Source organism: Microchirus variegatus (assembly GCF_963457635.1).
Source record: "Microchirus variegatus genome assembly, chromosome: 1".
Lineage (NCBI taxonomy): Eukaryota > Metazoa > Chordata > Actinopteri > Pleuronectiformes > Soleidae > Microchirus > Microchirus variegatus.
Window position 1 is genome coordinate 4,392,135 of NC_139802.1, and position 20,287 is coordinate 4,412,421.

At 41.8% G+C, this 20,287-nt stretch overlaps 1 protein-coding gene across 1 annotated transcript in view; it reads right to left on the minus strand.

Moving 5' to 3' along the window:
- chrnb2 (cholinergic receptor, nicotinic, beta 2) overlaps positions 1 to 20,287 on the minus strand; it is a gene marked incomplete at both ends in the record, with an annotated part of 31,071 nt that overhangs the window by 978 nt on the left and 9,806 nt on the right. Inside the window, 4 exons of the mRNA XM_083890235.1 lie at positions 1,704 to 2,817; positions 6,414 to 6,523; positions 8,274 to 8,318; positions 14,431 to 14,576. Coding sequence (XP_083746361.1) covers positions 1,704 to 2,817; positions 6,414 to 6,523; positions 8,274 to 8,318; positions 14,431 to 14,576 — 1,415 coding nt within the window. The remainder of the gene's footprint in view (positions 1 to 1,703; positions 2,818 to 6,413; positions 6,524 to 8,273; positions 8,319 to 14,430; positions 14,577 to 20,287) is intronic.

Below are 20,287 nucleotides of genomic sequence, written 5' to 3' on the forward strand. Positions count from 1 at the left end.
GACAGTTTTAAGCTTAACTCCTTCGGGATATGACAAAAGAACATTATCAATGTTTTATCCTTCCTATATTTTAAGTATTTTAAACGTTTCATCCGTCTGCTGGTTTAATTCTCTCTGGCAAATTGGCCAAACACAAACATCTATTGTGAAGCTTTAAAGGTGCCATATGTAAGAATGTGGCCAAAAAAACAGTTACTACATTCAAATTCAAAATACAGAGGTGTTTTAGGCTTCGTTTTCTGACGTAACTGGCAACCCGTGGTTGCTCGGCAGCTGAGACTCTACTGACTGCAATGATTGGTAGACGGCGGTAGGTGGCGCCACATGCAAAAAACATGATTTCAAAACATAAACATGATTTGCAGTCTGCAAAATATTTTTTTTAATGCAAATATTTTGTCTGTACTGTTGTTGTTGGTGAGTTCAGTTTGTTATATGAACATTATTCCTGAGTCTCTGTGACATATTAGGAGGATTTTATGGCAGAATTATTACATAATGCACCTTTAACTTAAAAAGACATATGAGATTATTAAGTCACTGCTACCATCAGACTGTGTGTATGTAAAACAAACAGGATGTTAGTTATTGAGGTTCATTCCAGAATCAGATTGATGAACAATAACAGGCGACATGATAAATTAATCTTCCAACGCAACATTGGTATTTTAGATTTTCTTTTGTCAGCCGTGCACTGTTTGAAGACCTGCTTGCCTTAAATTGCAAATACAAGTATTTTGAATTGAGCTGTCTTTGTTTTCATGTTAAAACTGTAACTATATAGTGGTTAGTGCTCTTGCTTTTGCAGCAAGGAGACCCAGGTTGGTGACCTGGTTGGAACAAGGGTCTTTCTGCATGGAGTTTGCATGTTTGATGTTTCCCCCCCTGGGTTCTCTGGCTTCCTCCCACAGTCCAAAAACATGTAATATGGAGATTAGGTCAATTATTGACTAAATAGACTGGCGCTCTGTCCAGGGTGTACCCCACCTATAGCTTATGTCAGCTGAGATTGGCATGGATGGATAACTTGTTTGTGTTTTTAGGTTTACTTTTTTTAAGCTACCTTTAGCTGCTAATATTTCAACAGGAGACGAGATGAAGTAAAGAGTATGACAGACTATGATTAGGAGAATAGGATGGAATAGAACATGGGTGCAAGCTTCCATTAAACCGCACAGAAGTCTGTTGAGTTTACATTTAAAGCAGTTGCTTAGTGCAGTTCTAAATGCTGCTGTTGAAAAGAATCAATACTAATTTGATCTGATAAGAAGTAATATACCACGTTGCCACCGATCAAACTATTAAACCCATTTGATCACAGATTTAAACTGTTTTTTTTCACCAGTGGGAATGTGTTTAATCGTCAAATAGGAAATCGGCTTCATTCAACATTAGAGGAAATGCAAGACCCGGGTGAACACACTCATTTCTTCATCCTCATTCTTCATTGTCATGCTTCATTTTTTGGCAGCGATGTGTCTTTTCTGCCGCAGTGGTATGACTCACATTCATTTTCCCATCATAAACATAACTGTGAGGCATTAATATTTTGTAACAAGCCTCACTTTTGTATAAACTGGGCTCAATACCACAGGGCAGAACAAATGTTTCTTAGCAGCTTCAACCAGGTACTCCTGCTAATTTTCATATGAAACTGGCATTCATTGTAAATGATTTCACAGTAAATGTAGATCAATACTCACACTTTGGTCATCGTCCTCACTCTTCATGTGGTTGGCGATGAAGCGTACTCCTTCCACAGCTTCTTCAAAGCCCGGGCAGGCTTGAGCCAGCAGGGCCTGAGTCAGAGCAGGACCTTGCTGCCCTCTTCGCGGGTTTCCAGAGCCCCCTTCCTGGCCCTCCTTCACCCTATTTAGACCATCCATGGACCCACTTCCTGCACCTCCCAGATCCCCTCCAAACTGTTTCACAGATGCTCGGTTCACGTAGCAGGTACAAGGCTCATTGTCCTCTTTACCAAATACCCCTGTGGAGGTCGCCCCACCGTTCCCGCTACCCAGACCAAGACCCACCATCAAGGCACCTGCTTCTCCGCCGCGCCCACCCTCTTTTTGCTCCTGGGCCCTCCTTCTTTGGCGCAGCCGCTGGCGCTCGCAGCTGTTCCTCGGCTGGCGCATAAAGAGCAGGGCGGGGAGCTTGTTGAGGAACACCAGCTTTACCCAAGGGGGCATGGTGTGTGTGGTGGGCGAGCGGTGGTGCACGTTGAGCACGCACACGCTGGTGACGATGGAGAAGGTGACCAGGACCATAGTGAACATCAGGTATTTCCCGACCAGGGGGACATCCAGCGACGTGGGCGGCACAATCTTGGAGATCAGCAGCAGGAACACGGTGAGCGCCAGCAGCACGGAGATGCAGAGCGTCATCTTCTCCCCACAGTCCGAGGGCAAGTAAAAGACCAGGATGGCCAGCGAGGTGATGAGGACGCACGGGATGATGAGGTTGATGGTGTAAAAAAGAGGCTTCCTGCGGATGATGAAGTCGTACGTGATGTCCACGTAGGTGGGGTCGGCCGGGTTCTCGTTGCGTCTGCCCGGCAGGGCGATGATGTCCCACTCCCCGCTGGGCGTGAAGTCGTCCATGCTGGCCACGTCGGCCCGCAGCACCAGATCGATCTCGGTGCGGTCGTAGGTCCAGGAGCGGAAGCGCAGCGTGCAGTTCTGCTGGTCGAAGGGGAAGTGCTTGACCTCGATCTTGCACGCCGACTTGTAGATCGCCGGGGGCAACCAGAAGATGCTGCCGTCGTAGGAGACCACCGCGTTAGAGTAGAACGACACCTCGTACACCCCGTCGGCACTGAGAGAAAGGTTGACGAAGAGAAAGAGGGAAGGACAGTCAGACAGGAACAGAATATGTCATTATTTAACAGTTTGTGTAGACACAAATTATAATGATAGGCCAAGTTCTTCCTGAAGTGTGATCAGTGGGACACAACAAGAGTATGGGATGTCAGATGTAAAAATGGAATCGCCCTTATATTGTTACCATACCTTTTCACTACTAATCTGACTTTGTTTTGATTCCTCTGTGATTTGAAACAGAAATTAATGCATGAAGCACTCTGGTTGATGCCCCCTCCATGAATTAGGGTTTTGAGAGTGTTTTTTTTTCAATCATAGAGTGTGTTCCTCTCTTAGCTTCCTCGTATTGTTAAAGCTCACATAGAGTGGTCCTGTTGCACATATATGTTAGTTATGGAGGTCTACTTACATACATTAACTTGTTTATATGGTCAAAAACCTCCTAGTTGCTGTAAACGAGCCAATAGAAATCTCTCTTTTCTAACGCTGTTCCCCAGCCGTGATATTTCAGACTCAACTCTCACCCCGGCTTCCCAACTGTCTTGTGATTGGCCAGTACCCGGAAGTGACATATTCAGCACACCTGCTCTCAGAAGCGCAGCGCCCCCCTCTGGAACGGTGGATGCACTGCTACTCATTAACAAAACATTGTTTTAACAATGTTTAAAAATAGCTTCTTCACGACTCCCCGCCGCAGTCCCTTTGACGACCTTTGACCCGGAGTCAGACCCAGTCGTGGAGTCAGAAGACACTGTCGCTCGTGAAACACCTCCACAACGGACGTTATTCTTCTTCTGCGGTTCAATGTACACAACTGCATGTGCCCGGACTAGTGCCCGGAGCTGGACGATCTGCTGTTCAGGAGAACCGTTGTTTACGTAACTGGACCGGGTTTTTTCAGAGATCTCGCTGAGCCCGAGATTACAATAAAACACAGCATTCTCAGCAGTGGCTGTACTGTTTGTTTAGAACCTTCAGGGCTTCGTAAACAAGATAATGATGCAGATACACACTAAAAAACAGCGTTAATTGGAACTTCCGGTCTAGGTCCGCTTTAAAAATGATGAACATTTAACACTTAGATTTAAATGAATCATTTCTCTTTACATTTCACGTTTAAATGTAGATGTAAACACAGATTCAGAGGTTACGAGGTTGCAAATCATGATGTCCCGGTGCAGCGAGGAGTACACGTACACCTGCTCTTACATAGACAATGACAGCAAACAACTCCCAGATCAGAGTTGATCATCGTGTTGAACAGCGCAAACTTAACACTTTAATCAAGTTTGTCCTAAGAAACACCATATCATTTAGTAACACTATCAAATCGAGATATCCGTATAGTGCTGTGGGATAATCCTGTTTCAGTGACTGACAGGAGCTCGAAGCAAAGGAGAAGACTTGGAGGAACGAGAGTCGACCTGGTAGAACCTGGGATTAAGAGGATCATTCTATCCACAGAGATGTGGGTCAGAGATCTTTTAATCTTTACCAACGTAAGGCCTGAGGCAGGGAAAGAGGAGAAGGCCAGACAGATCACTGTACTTTGATGAGCTGCTTCACTATCCTGGAGACTCAGTTTCCATTACAAAGTCTGCAGCATCTTTGATTCCCTCAGACATATAAGACAATTCTCATTAACACTGCTGCAATTAATGATTTCTGTCATTATCAATTCATATATCAGTTGCTTTACGGATTCGAAAATTTGCTATTCGGTGTTGAGAGAATGGTGAAAATGACGATCGCAAACTTCAAAATGATGACGTGTGAAGTAATTGTTTTCGGTTTGTTTTTAGTTTACTGTCACATGCAGCCGTACAAATATTTATAGTTAAGATGCTGAAATCAGGAAGCTTGTTTTTTTTTTTTTTATGAAATATCCAAATATAATCATTTAGTGGTCAATTACTAATCAGTAAATCGTTGCAGCACTTAGATGTAACAGCAGGTGTCGCCTGTTCTTAGCAGAAGCACAGCTCACAGATACTCTTGTAGGGCTCTCTCTTCTGTCTGTTCCTCACCTCTCCTCTGTCCCCCCTTTTTCCTTTCACCTCAACCGGTCCAGGCAGATGTTGCACATCTTTGTGTTTTCCTGTTAAAAGGGAGTTTTTTCTGCCCACTGATGCCGAGTGTTTGCTCATTGTGTGAAATGTTGGGTTTCTCTGCTCTCGAGGATGTTGTCTACAGTCTTAGAAATAAGGGTTCCAAAAGGGTCCTTCTACAAGGGCTGAGGTTCTACCTGGAACCATTTGCTTCTGAAAGAAGGGTTTTTCAAGGGTTTTTGGTAACATTAATGGTTCCAGTAAGAACCATTTTGTTCCAGAGAACTCTTTCAAACAACTTTCCTGAATAAAGGGTTTTAAAAGGGTTCTTGGTGGAACCCTCCAAAAGGGTTCCAGGTGGAACCTTTATAAAAAGCTTCTACCTGGAGCCAAAAAGGGTTCTCCTATGAGGACAAGCCGAGGAACCTTATATGGTTCTACTTAGCACTTTTATTTCTAAGAGTGTATGTACAGCGCCTTGTGATAATGTGCTATACAAATAAAATTGAATTGAATTATAGTTTGTAGTTTAAAGGTGCATTATGTAATAAATCTAAAGCAACTGGCCATAAAATCCTCCTAATATGTCACAGAGACTCAGGAATAATGTTCATATAACAAACTGAACTCACCAACAACAACAATACAGACAAAATATTCGCATTAAAAAAATCTTTTGCAGACTGCAAATCATGTTTATGTTTTGAAATCATGTTTTGGCATGTGGCGCCACCTACCGCCGTCTACCAATCGTTGCAGTCAGTAGAGTCTCAGCTGCCTCGCAAACAACGGGTTGCCAGGTACGTCAGAAAACGATACCTAAAAGACCTCGCTGTTTTGAATTTGAGTGTAGTGACCGTTTTTGGCCACATTCTTACATATGGCACCTTTAAATTACTCTACACGTCAGTAACACTGTGACACAATTGAACACAGTCATTTATATTTAGTACAAAGAGCAAAAGAAGAAGTGTTTTCATGCGTGGATTGACTGTACGTGCAAGAGCTCATTATCCGTTCACTGCATGCATCGACTGCGTTTGCATGCGTGCGCTTGCACATGTATATACGTGCGTAAAGCAGATGACTGCATCTTTCAAGCGTCTCGTGAGAGCGGGCCGGCGCTGTACAGTAACGCGGCGTGAGTGATATGAGCAGATCACAGTGGTCAGATTCAGTCATGCGGGGGCAGATCTGAGTTCTGGGATGACATTAATGTTCCTGTCAAAGGCAGAGCTGCACCATAACCCCCACCCCCGGGTTTTGCTTTAAGATATTACTGCACAACTTTTAAATATAAACAGATGTCCATTACATTTACACCGTTGCCAAAATGAGTTCACACAATGCTAATGGGACAAGGGCAGTAGTCCATGGCGGAATGATTTTGAGTGTTTTTGGCCATTAAACTGATTTCCTCAGGGAGGTGATAGAAAGTCTGCACTGGGGCTTTAATATAAGAAGTATAAGCTTTTATGTGCCTGTGTATGACTTCTGGTAGAGCGCTCAGTAGTGAGGACAGCAGGACGAGAGAGTGACTCACTTGTTGTAAAGTACAACGTCAGGCAGCCAGATGTGTTTTGAGGGCAGCCTGACCTTCAACATCCCATCAAACTCCTCAGGCACCCAAGTCAGACGGTAGTCCTGCCACTCCTGAGGGTCAATAAAAACACACTGCTTAGTCACTCATTAAAAAAAAAAAAAAACACACACACACACACACACAGCAGAAAGAAGACATAAAAAAGTAGAGGAGGACATCTCTGTCCATGTTATGGTCTGTTAGTCCAGTGTTTCCCAACCCTGGTCCTCAGGGAACACTACCCTGCCATGTTGTAGATGTTGCCCTGCTCCAAAAACACCTGATTCGGATGAAAAATTTAATTAAAAAAAAAAAAAAAAAAAGTTGAAACATTAAATTAAAAAAAAAAATGGACAAAAGTTGAAACATAATTTTTTTTTTTTTTTTTTTTACAAAAGTTTAAACATTAAATAAAAAAAGAAGACAAAAGTTGAAACGTTAATTTAAAAAAAAAAATTTTTTTAAACAAAAGTAAAAACAAAAATTATTGACGATTTATTTGAATCAGGTGTTTTTGGAGCAGGGCAACATCTAAAACATGGCAGGGCCGGGTTCCCTGAGGACCAGGGTTGGGAAACACTGTGTTGGTCAGTCAGTCGATATAAGCCACATAAGCCTGGGGAACAACCTGTGCTCTCTGTCCCCCGTAAAGAGAGAGACAAAGACAAGCGGCCGCATCAACCCTGACCCTGAATGGTCTTTTAAACACACCCAGCCACAAACCAATCAGTCTGATTAAAAATGGCTGTTCCTGAGTCTGTGCACACGTGTGCATCAGCAAAATGTCTCTGCATCCTCTGTGTGACCTTGTGTGCAAAAAGGACCAGTATTGTCTTGTTGCCGGGTCAGTCATGGACATTACCACACACTGTGCACCTAGACCAGCAGCCGCGTGTGTGTGTGTGTGTGTGTGTGTATGAGAGAGAGAGCGAGGCTCTGAGTGTTACTGCTGCAAATCCTCCTCACCGTGCCGGCTACAGTAACTGTAACTGTGATGCATCTCGGTCATTACAGTTTGTCTCAGTGTCGGGCAGTTGCCCTTGACTCGTCTGCTTGCCAGCGGCGAAAGGAATCCATAGAGCGCTGATGGCACATTCCACGCTCTGTTACATGTCATAAATCCAAGCTTACTCAGGTGTAAGTGTACGTGCCTATGTGTGTGTGTGTGTGTGTGTGTGAACACGAGACAGGGAAATGCATGAAAGCAATACACAATCTAATCAAAAATGCAGACCATTACACTCAGGAGGCTTTTAAGAGAAATTCCCCCCCATGTGTTGGCTAAATTTACAACATATGACTCTGTAATTGTTTTTTTTTATTATTATTTTAATTTTTTTTAAAGTAAACACGACGCTTACATTTATGTACCTCATAAGTGTCGGCATTTGTGCTGTGCAAAAAGGCCTCAGCTGTGAGCATCACAGAGAGCCAGCCATGTATGAAGCAGGTCACGCTTCAGTCAGAGTCATATTATTCGCAGGTTTCATACGGTCACTTGTTACGGTCGCTCTCATCCAGAAACGGCTCTGATTTTTGCCCCATAAATTTCAGCGCGGGCTCTCGTGTATCTAGGACGGCGATCTGTTTGATGTCTCTCTCCCGATCCCGATGTCTGTCACTTCACCAGTTCCTGGCGGGATTAAACTCTGCTCGCACACAATCAGTGAAACATATGGAAAACTGTACCGCTGTCATACTGGTGTGGCAACAAACATGTCACTTGATTATATAACGTATATATATCAGCATGCATACTAGGGCTGGGGGGAAATACAAATAAATAAAAATAAAAGAGAGGGGAAGAGTGGGACGTCTCACCTGTGTTAGCCAGACATTCGTGGTCATCACCTGCTCTCTTTCGTGCTGCAAAAGAACGACATAAACAAGTGAGCCCAGAGGTAACCACAGTTTTTTCTTTACAACAAGCTGTTCAACATATTTGGAACATGTTTTAAAAAAGAATGCCATGTGGCGGATGTAGTGAGGCTTGGATGCTGGGCATTTGAGTATTTATATAGGCTGAGTCATGCTTCAAACACAACGGCTCCAGCACTTAGTAATATGAAACCTGATCCCATCTTTCATTATAGAGTCTTCCTGCTTGGTTGATGTGAAGTGAACTTTTAAAGGACTCATATTATAGCCTATTTCTCCAAGTGAACCTAGTTCCCTGGTGTCCTAATGAACATGTCTGTGACATGCTTTGGTCAAAATACCATAAGGATGAAGCACCACAGCAGTTTAATCACCCTGCCCAAAACAGCCCTGTTCAGAACGCTCGGTTTAGTAGTATCTCTTTAGGTCCACCTTAAAGGTCCACCTTAAATAAAAGTAAAAACAAAACTTAAGGGACAGGAAATGACACCAGCCACAGAGGCTACTGGGAGCTAAGAGCAGTTAGCATTTAGAAAAGTGATCATTTACAGGCTCTAGCAGGCACATTGCCGTCATATATAACATGTATCCGCTGGACAGATAAATCCTCTGAGGCTGGAAGTTTGTGTAGAACTCTGTGCTGCACTGTGGAGCCAACAATAGAACTTTTCACAGACTTCCAGTTTTCGGATACCGTGAAGTCCCAGTGAGTGCGAAAGTCAACATCGCGTTTTTCATCTCCTGTACTTGAGGAGGACCACAAAAACATGAGTGAATCATCTTTTTTCACACTTCTGCCAGACAGAGTCGCAAATATAAGGATTTAAATGATTAATAAGTTGATTTTGCATAATATGTCACCTTTACACTTTATGTCCTATACTTGTACATGTACACACATGCTTTCAGTGAAGAGCCAAGATAATCCTGATCACAGAATCACAGAAGCCGTGATAGAACTGTTTTCATTAGCTGCATGGATGTTACATGGAGGAATAGTTAAGTTCGATAAATGAACATCTCATCACTGTGGAACGATTCTATTTGGACTATTTGTTTGTCTGTCCATTGGGTTTTGACTTGTTTGTGTCTGTTCTCTTGTTTCCTGTTTTATTTTGTAGTTTTTCCTTGTCTGTACCTTATTAAGACTTACTTCCTGTTCACGGTTTCCCTTTTGATTGTTTGCCCCGCCCTCATTTCCACACACCTGTGTCTAATTAGTCACACCTGTGTTTGATTATCCCTCGTTTTCTCTGTGTCTTCATGTCTTCAGATGTTTCTTTGTGATCTGGTCCTTGTTGACGCACCCCATGTTTTAAGGTATTTTTCTGTTTGAGCGTTACTTTATCCCTCCTCCTCTTCCGTGTTATGATTGTTTTTTTTGACTTTTTTTGTGTTTTTTATTTTATTGAAGACTCTTTTTATTGTGCGACCTCCTACTGCCTGAAGAAAGGAATCCCATTCTTCGCTGGGTGAGTTTTTATTCTTTCTTCTTATATTTTTGAAGGAAAATGCGTCCTATGTTTTTTTTTTTTTTTTTTTAATGCACAGGGCACAAAAGTATGGTTTTAAATAGTCAGCGTGGTAGACGGCAAGAGAGAAGGTGGGGGAAAAAAAGCATTACAGACGTTAGATATTGTTTGTGGAAATGCTGTTGCATGGTTTGAATTGTGAGATTTAACATAAAGTTATTGAGATAATGTTTTCAGTTTCCACTTCTGAAAGATTTCAGGAGAAATGAATGAATGTGTGTGTAGTTGGTGATAATATCTCTCTGCATGGCAGTATTATCGATGGCTATCAGGTGATTGTGCAGCTCGAGGCAGCGCAGACTTCCTAAACAACTGCTATCCTGATGAATTGGAATGAAAATAATCCACACAGTCACTCGTGAAGAAACGTTGAAGTCAATCCCTTTTATAACACTTTACCTTGGGGGAATTCCCTTTTCAATCACTCCATTAAATATAATTAATTGTCCCCACAGGGGAACGTTTCTTTGAAAGTGCTACAACAGCTGCAGAGACACAACTATTGCAAAAAAAAAAAAAAAGAATCCTTTAATATGAAGGCCTGACTTTTGTTTCTATGAGGGAACGTAGATGGACGTCCTTGTGCGGGTAACAAATCCAGATAACGTCCAAATTAGATGCTATCACTCTGGTGCTACAGCTGATAACAAGCTCGGAGAAAACAGACGTCAGCGTCAGATTTCAGGTGCTCACGCGAGGTAAAGTCAGACTTTGCTGAAAAGACGAGCGCAAGCAATAGAAGCCGTAAAACATCACGGAAGCACCGCGCTTTCCACAGATGGAAACTCGGAGCAATATAAAGAGCCAGAGTTGCTCATCAAATGCTGTCGCATCATGTCACTGTGATGAAGAACTGCACTCGGTGAGACGACGGTAGACGGAGGTTAAAGCTGCAGTCGGCAGAAAGGAAATAGATTTGGGGATCATGACTCTGTGTCCTGACTCCTCTGATCACAGAACTGAGAGAATCTGTCCATCTCTGAACCTCTGCTGATATATATATATATATATATATATCTCAATGTGTATATATATATATGTATATATATGTATACATTTATTGTGTGTGTTAAAAATTTTTTACGGGATGACCAATAAAATAATAGCCTAATACCCTAAAAATAACAAGAATTTTAAAGGTGCCATATGTAAGAATGTGGCCAAAAACGGTTACTACATTCAAATTCAAAATACCGAGGTCTTTTAGGTTTCGTTTTCTGACGTAACTGGCAACCCGTGGTTGCTCGGCAGCTGAGACTCTACTGACTGCAATGATCGGTAGACGGCGGTAGGTGGCGCCACATGCCAAAACATGAAGAAGCTAAAAGGATTCTGAGATGCTGAATCAACCAGTAATGAAAATTGACAATATTCAATAATCACATACATTAAGACCAATTCTGAGTGATTTATCAAAAGAGAAATGTGTGATTCAGTGTGAGGTTTTGTTATAAATCAGATGTGTAATAAAAAACAAAGTGTTGTGTAACGTTAAAAAAGGGAAGTGAAAGTGTGGTGGAAAGGGCAGAACACACGGAGAGAGAGAGCTGACACGGGGGAAAGTGCTTGGATTAAAATAAGGTGTTTTGTTTGGTCGGAGGAAGTTAATATGGTGACATGACCACCAACACCAGGACACGGTCTAAAACAAACCGAAGAACTAGAACTTTCCAGAATCAGTTAAGCCGGCGTCATCGAGTTTCGCACACCGCACTTTGTTCCAAGTGACCGATCTGGTGACAGGATGTAATGGAGGATGTCTCCAGTTAAAGAGATGGTAGTGATCTAATGTAGGCTTGTCCATGTGATTATTGAAAAAAAAACCTCGCTATCAGACGGATGGTGACGGCATTTTCCACTGCCTGCTTAATACGTCTCTTTGACAGTCTCACAAATTCATCGCCGCGATGAGGAAAAATCTGAGAGCGGCGGCAAGACTTTCAACTCTTCTCACTTTTATATTCATAATCCAATAATCAGAAGAGCATTTATGGGCCCAGAATACTTTGATGAATGAAACAGTCTTGTAGTCCTGCACGTGTAACGACTTGATCAATCTCTGATTGATTCCAAGCACGCGAGTGTGTTGCACTTGCCAGTGTTGATAATGCCAAATTGGGTTGTTACGTACAAAGTGCCAGTAATGATTTGATTTTATCAGGTTTCCAGCAGGCTGAGGTGTTTTTGCAAGTATTTAAAGTTGAAGTAGGAAGGTCGTGTCAGTAATGAAGCTGGTTTTAAATAGATGTTGTGTCTAATTCAGGCCATGTGTTGTTGAAGTTTTGCTTTTCTGTCTATATGTGAATATATATATATAATGTAGTTGATTTTAGGGAGGGGAATTCGGTATCAGTCAGTATTGGCTTCAGTATCGGTGTCGGTCTGATACTGGTCAAAATCACCGGATCAGATATCAGACGGATACAAATGTAAAATCCGATACAATCCAAAAATCCTATATGTCGCATGCTTCACGATGCACAGCAAAGGCCTTTTAGCTGAGTCATGTTTGGGCTGTTTATTTCTTCTTTTTGGGAGAATAATATTTGTTACACAGTTGGAGAATTGTGTCTTTGACACAATGACTCGGCACAAAATGTGTTCGTGCAGCTTCCTACATTCATAAATGGTCTAAAACAGGGGTTCTCCAAGTTTTGATACCTGAGGGCCAATTTAGGAACCCAACAATGGACTGAGGGCCGACAAAGGAAAAAAAACCAGAAAGAAATCCCATTTGTAATCATTTTAATGACCAGATTGCAGTTCTACAGTTTATACTTATTGGTAAACATACACATTTAACAAGCTTAGTAGCTCCTGGATTAAAACTATTAACTGTAATTCATCCCCAGAAATGTTTCAGCGGGCCGCCATTGTCCCGCGGGCCGCTCTTTGAGAACCAATGGTCTAAAATGACTGTATCCGACTAATATTGGTATCAGTAGATACAGGAGTTTGTGATTGGTTTGGGACAAAAAAAAGTGCCAAGAAAGCCAAGAAATTTGTCGTTGCAACTAAATTTAAATGCATAAAAATTAAATCTCTCTGCAGAATCAAAACACTGACCATATCCGCGGTGAACAGAGCGTCCATTATCTACAACACTTACTTCATAGATTTGACATATTTGGGTGCACAACAAAAAAAACACAGAAATAGGGAGAACAAGAAGTATTTATGGGCTGTTGTGTTTGAGCTAAATGCACGAATGTGATTTGATTTGCTAGCACCTGTTGATATATTTTGCGTAACTTGATTCGCTTGTGCTGCCACTTGGAAACATTTCGGGTTCCCATAATGCAGTTCTGCAGCGCTTGACACGGCTCCATTCAAAGTGAATGAGAAGTGTTTCAGTTGACGCCTCATCTGTGAATCATCTGATCGGGTTGAAATTGTGCTTTTACTAAACATGACATTAGCAGTAACAGCTCTGAGGCGTCCCCGCATCACCACCGCTGCTCTGTCAGAAACATGACAGGAGCTACTGTCACACTGTTGAGTCAGTTGTAGTTGTTGGCATGACGAGTGTCATTCCTACCATTCAGCAACATAAAAATATCAAATTATTTAAGCTGACAGCATAAAATCGTCCTCTTTGTCAGTTCAACAAATGTTCTGTCCTGGATTTCACTGTGTTTTTGCAGCTGTTTTGTATTCTTTTGTCTATTGGCTTGTTCTATTATTCCCAGGTTTAAGTTTGGATATGAACTGTGGTGAATGCCCAAAGTGCTTTAGGGCTGCAACCATTATTTGATCAAATAATTCATCAAATACTCTGCTGACCGGTTTGTCTTTTTTCAACGATTTAAAACGAACTTTCTGACTTTTCAGCTTTTTAAATGTAAATAACGTTTTGGTTTCTTCGCTCCATATAAAAAAAGAAAACCACTAAAAGTGAATAATGTTGGTTTGAGGACAAAAACAAGACATTTGAGAACATCTTCATCTCCAGGTTTGGTAAACAATGTTTTCTGACATTTTGTGGACCAAACGAGTACTTGATTAATTTGAATATAATCAACAGATTAATGCTTAGTTACAGTCCTATGCAATGGGATATGTGATGTAATGTTACTGGTTAGTTGAGTGGCAGGGTAAACGAACAGAGACAACCAGCCATTCACACTGACATTTACACCAGGGTTCTGCAACCTGCAACATGTGGCTCTTCAGCCACTCTGCAGTGGCTCCTTGTACCTTTTGTAGAAAAGTTTTCAAGATAAAGGCATAAATAAAAGTGTTTTGATGTTTTTTGTATGTCATACCCAATTGGAAAAACCTCCCCTGAAAGCCATTAAAGTAACGTGTACATGAAGAAGTTCTGTCCTATCTTTAGATCCACGTACGCCAGGCAGGTTTTCTCAGACATAAACTACACTAAATCGTTTTATTTCACGTAAAAAGTCGTTTTTCTACTCTTTAGAGGTCGGGTATCAAGGTTGCAGACCCCTGTACTACACAGTCAGTTTAGAATAGTCGATAAACCTAACCCGGACCCCTAATGTGACCCCAAACTCTTGCTCTGATCAGGTCCAGTTGGATCCAAACCCAGACACGTGCACACTCACCACACTGATGAGTTGGGCCAGCGACACCATCAGCTGCACGGTCACCAACTCGGAGGAATTCGTCGCAGGACGGATCAGTTTGTTGTAGTGGGCCGGGTTTAGGAGATGCTCCACCAGTCGCTCCTCGGTGTCTGCCCCGAGGCCACCTGTAATTAAGACATCATCATCATCATCATCATCATCATCATCATCATCATCATCATCATCATCATCATCATCATCATCTGTCTCTATGTGGAGACCAAATAACATTGCAGCCACCTGTGTCTCTCTTTTGGCACCAGTTGAAAAAGAATTGTATTATATCAGATATATGTATTTATTTCTATAAACCCTGACTCCCAGCACTGACAGATGCATGCCTATCCATGTGTGTTGAGAATGCGAAGCCCTTTGAACCATAGCATTACTCACCACCGCTGGCTGGAGCGCGTCAGCTCAGCTCGATACACACTCCTTACGAGACCTGGCATCACAAGACTGAGTCGAGCAGTCTGAATGTCTCTATCACTATCCTTTCTGTCTCCATCACTCTCTCCGTGCCTCCTCTCTGTCTCTGTCTGCACTGCCAGTCATTTGTACCATTGGGTTATTTTCACTCTGCCTCCCCTCCCTCCCTCCTGTCCACCCTCTCCCTCTCTCTGTATCTGAGTATCCAAGTGAGTGGTAAAGTTTGAGCAGAGCTGTCACACACACAGGAGGACGGGTGTCCTGACAATGAATAAAGAAAAATGACTGCTCTGCACGTTCTCCTTCTTCCTCTCTGTCCTGGTTTTATTCACTCCCTGCCTCTCTGGCATCTGTTGTGCTCCCCTGCTGCATCGTTTAGTCTCACAATTCCCTCGCACCTTCCCCCTGAAGATAAACACAGGCTGCTTACTGTTAACTTGGCACCGCTGTTGTCACATTCTAACCTGCCATTTCAGAGGCTGTTAGCTGTGCACGGGAACAAATCTGCATACAATTACAAAGACGGCATTTCAAGATAAAACGCTTGTAACTCCAAAAACGCACGAAGGTCAAAATAATGTCCGCTGAAACACGGACTCAATCGAGCCCCACATGCCACTGATTTGATCGGAGCAGCGCTAGCTGCATTGAATACATGAACAATAGATGAAATAAAACACATTTCTCAAAGGACAGGATTTGTTCTTTTGTTTCACTGTAAACTGAATATATTTGGGGCGCACACATATTCATATATTCTGAAAATGTTTGGACCAAATATTTATTCATATAATCAAGAAATAATGTCAGCATGAAAATCATCTTTAGCCCTTTACCAAATGGATGGACGGATATCATTTATAAAAGATGTAAATTGATCACATATTAACGACAGTTAAAGGCGCCATATGTAAGAATGTGCCCAAAAACTGTTACTACATTTAAATTCAAAATACAGAGGTCTTTTAGGTTTCGTTTCCTCCGCCATTGTAGCTCACGTAACTGGCAACCCGTGGTTGCTCAGCAGCTGAGACTCTACTGACTGCAATGATTTGGTAGACGGCGGTAGGTGGCGCCACATGCCAAAACATGATTTCAAAACACAAACATGATTTGCAGTCTGCAAAATATTTTTTTTTATGCAAATATTTTGTCTGTACTGTTGTTGTTGGTGAGTTCAGTTTGTTATATGAACATTATTCCTGAGTCTCTGTGACATATTAGGAGGATTTTATGGCCAGTTTTAGATTTATTACATAATGCACCTTTAAGGCACAAATTAAGAATTCATATCTAAAGGTAAGTAAAGGGTAGAGCATGTACGCTGACAAATAAGAGTGTTTTTATTCATCTTTTAATGCAAATAAAAGCACAAATTAAAATAAATTGGAGAAAAAAAAAAAGAAGGTAGAGCCATTTTACTCAAACTGTGTTGTGGTGTGGGTCTTCCTCTTTACCAGAAAGTGTGATCTATCCTTAGAATTTCCATGCATCAATGAGAAAATGGCGAACATAGAAGTTGTGCCGTGTTGTGCTGTGAGCAGGAACGATGGCCTCTGTCTCTGGATCAATGAAAACTCTATTCATTCCCGTAAACCAGGGGTCACCAACGTGGTGCCCGCGGGCACCTGGTAGCCCGCGGGCAGCCAATACGGTGCCCGCGGGCTCACTTCACTTCACCTCACTTGCATGTATCCATATGATCGCTCAGTAAAATATCTTTGATATTGTTTATAAAAACTGGTAATCGTTAGGAGTAAGCACTGGAATGAATGTGTATGCAGTTGAATGCATAATATTAATCATTTAAATGGTAAACAAACAAAAAAATATTATATGGTAGCCCTCCATATTATTTTTTACCCTTAAGGTAGCTCTCTGTCTCAAAAAGGTTGGTGACCCCTGCCGTAAACTAAACGCAATTCCTCACCCCTCTCTTTTTTTTTAAATTTCCCATTCTTGTACATCCCGTCTCCTCCGTCTCCTTTTCTGTTACACTTTCTCCATCTCTCCATTATCTAAGACAGCCCATATTTTCTCCCTTGCCTCCCTCGCTCTCTCTCACCTTCCTGTTATCTCCGTCTCTCTGTCGCTGAAAGCTTCTGTCCATCTATTGGCCCGTCTGTCTCTTCCTTACTCAGCATCATCCTGTCAGCACACGCGTGTGCTACTATGGTTGTTTATCGTATACCAGCGATGCCTTTATGTGTTCATGAGGGAAATAAGCACTACAGCCCGTGTCTGAGCCATAGGAGGAGAATATATTACACCCAGAAGCACAAGGCAATAACATGTCAGATAAGACAGGAAGCCAATACGGGTTATTTAAACAATGGTTAAGCAAAAGATGTATACATCTTTGTTGACAAAGCTCAAAATGGAATAGTTTTATGTCTTAACTAACATGATGATAACAGGTTATTCTTATTTATAATCATGAGAATATTAATATAAAACAACCTCAGTTGACCAGAATACGGCACACAGCTAAACCTATAAATATAGGAATGTATTATATAATAAGAAAAATGAAGTTCTCTAGCTCATCCTGAGTTGAATGCTAAGCAGAAGAGGAGTGTTTATAGTAGGGACTTAGAGGTTTCTAGAGTTTGGGCTGCTCTGACATGAAGAGGTGAACTATTCCATAGACTGAGGGGATTTATAACACACGTATGTGTATACGAGTATAAATGTATAACAAGGAAAGGAAAGACAACTGCAGGCAATTGAAAGGAACTCACGTCATGTCGACAATTCATTCAGAACAAATTGATTCAAACAGTCATCTCTACATATGTGATATGTAACAGACATATAACATGTGTTTAGTACAGATCTAAACAGCTACAGGTGTATTTTTTGCATTTTTAAATGACATTGTATCCATCTATTTTGATGTGAATCCGGATTAAGATACAGTTTAAAAATAAAAAAACTTCAACATTTTCAATTATTGAGTAAAACAACAGATTTAGAGCATTGTGCACTCTTGGCTTGGATCCACTCACTGATCCTTCTGGGCTCAGGATAAAAGTCTAGACTAATATTTTATGGCGCTGAGGAAAAATTAAACCCAAAAAAAGGCTTTTCTGCTTCTTTCTATATGGAGAACTGGTTTAAAAATACCCACACTCTGTTCTGATCACTGTATGTGAAATGCTTCAAAGACCGGAGCTCTCTCTCTCTCTCTCTCTCTCTCTCTCTCTCTGTCTCTCTGTCTCTCTCCCTGTCTCCACATGTGACGCTCTGTCACGCTAAAGGCAGAGCCAAGGTTGAGCTTAGGTCGAATTCCAGTTGTTTTCCAGTGCAAATACTGCAAACTTAATGTGACACTATGAATATTTCAGCAGGTCTCCCCATTAGACCCTGGAGCAAGAGCAGTTACACACACACACACACACACACACACACACACACACACACACACACACACACACACACACACACACACACACACACACACACACACACACACACACACACACACACACACACACACAAGAGAATAAGATGAGATGGTCGCCATGTTTACCATGAATGCTCTACATCTACATCTGTTTCTTTTCTCATCAGTGTCATCGGTGAGCGTGGTCATGGTCTTCAAATGTATGTTCAGACCAGTGATGTGCAGTCAGGGTAGTAGGCAGTGCCTGAGTTCATGTAAGGATTGATTATTTTTTTAAATGTGTATTTCTTTGATTTCAGATAACCTTACCACAGTTTTGAAAGTGTCCACATTCGGTGATTTTCATAGTCTAATAAAAGCGACTCAGCACAGCGCTGTTTTTCTGGTCGGGCAGCGGCTGCACAAGCCGTACGCCATTGCGTTCCATTACAGAGCGAAGGCACAGACCTGCTCTGCCTTTCTGTCTCATCGGCGTGAATGAGACTGTTTGCGCATGAGCACTCAGTTTCCCGTATAGTTAAAATGAACGTCAAGAAGCACATCATTTAGCGGGAGGTGTAATGATGGCTCTACAAGAGAGGCTTAAAGGTGCCATATGTAAGAATGTGGCCAAAAACGGTTACTACATTCAAATTCAAAATACCGAGGTCTTTTAGGTTTCGTTTTTGGACGTAACTGGCAACCCGTGGTTGCTCGGCAGCTGAGAATCTACTGACTGCAATGATTGGTAAACGGTGGTAGGTGGCGCCACATGCCAAAACATGATTTCAAAACATAAACATGATTTGCAGTCTGCAAAATATTTTTTTTTATGCAAATATTTTGTCTGTACTGTTGTTGTTGTTGGTGAGTTCAGTTTGTTATATGAACATTATTCCTGAGTCTCTGTGACATATTAGGAGGATTTTATTGCCAGTTGCTTTAGATTTATTACATAATGCACCTTTAAACATTACTTAAGGCTGGCATTTGATGAAAAACGGAAGCTTTTATTAGTGGGAGACCCACGCCTGAGCTACTGGATCTTTTCCAAAGGAAGGGACAGAAAATAATATGCACTTTTCAAAAGGAGTGGTATAAGAAAAAGGACAGAGCAACTGTAAACTCTGTAGACTCTGTAAAACTGAAGGCCAAGTCAGGAGACTTTTATAACTCTGTCATCAACAACTTTGCGAAGAAGGAACGGCGCATGGACTTAATCTTCAAACGAACTAAGCAAGTTTTAATGCACAAACACGTTTAGTTTCTGTTATAGTACAGTACTACAATCTTGATTTTCTCAGATTGCATGGTGCTCTGTCTGCAAAGTATGTAATACTAATTTAGCGTGTGTACGTCTTGGTCCGTGACTGCCTGCCTACACTTCAGCCATGGTTGTGTGTTCACAGTAGCTTCTGTAGATGATAGTGAATTACTCACTTTAAAGTATCTGGTGTTTATTTTTTTTTACAAGGCAGCTTAGAGGCCAAGAGTCCATGAGGTGTAAAGACAAACGTGGAGAAAATAAGGGGGAGAAGCGAGAGTTAAAGGTCACATAGAGTGGTCCTGTTGCACATATATGTGAGTTATGGAGGTCTACTTGCATATATTAAGTTGTTTTTATGGTCAAAATCCTCCTAGTTGATGTAAACGAGCCGATTGAAATCTGTCCTTTTCGAAGCGCTTGTCAGTCGAGCTATTTTTAGCCATAAATCTCGCCCGAGAAGACAGAGTGTGTTGTGATTGGCCAGCCAGCGTAGAGCCTTCCCACCTGTGTTGTGATTGGCCAGGTATCTGGAAGTGACGTAATCTATCACGTCAGCTCTCAGAAGCGCAGCGCCCTCCTCTGGAGCGGTGGATGCATTGCTCCTCATTATCAAAACATTGATTTAACAGTGTTTAAAAATAGCTTCTTCACGACTCCCCGCCTCAGTCCCTTTATGACTTTAAACCGGAGTCAGACCCAGAGTCAGAAGACACTGTTGCTCGTGAAACACCTCCACAACGGACGTTATTCTTCTT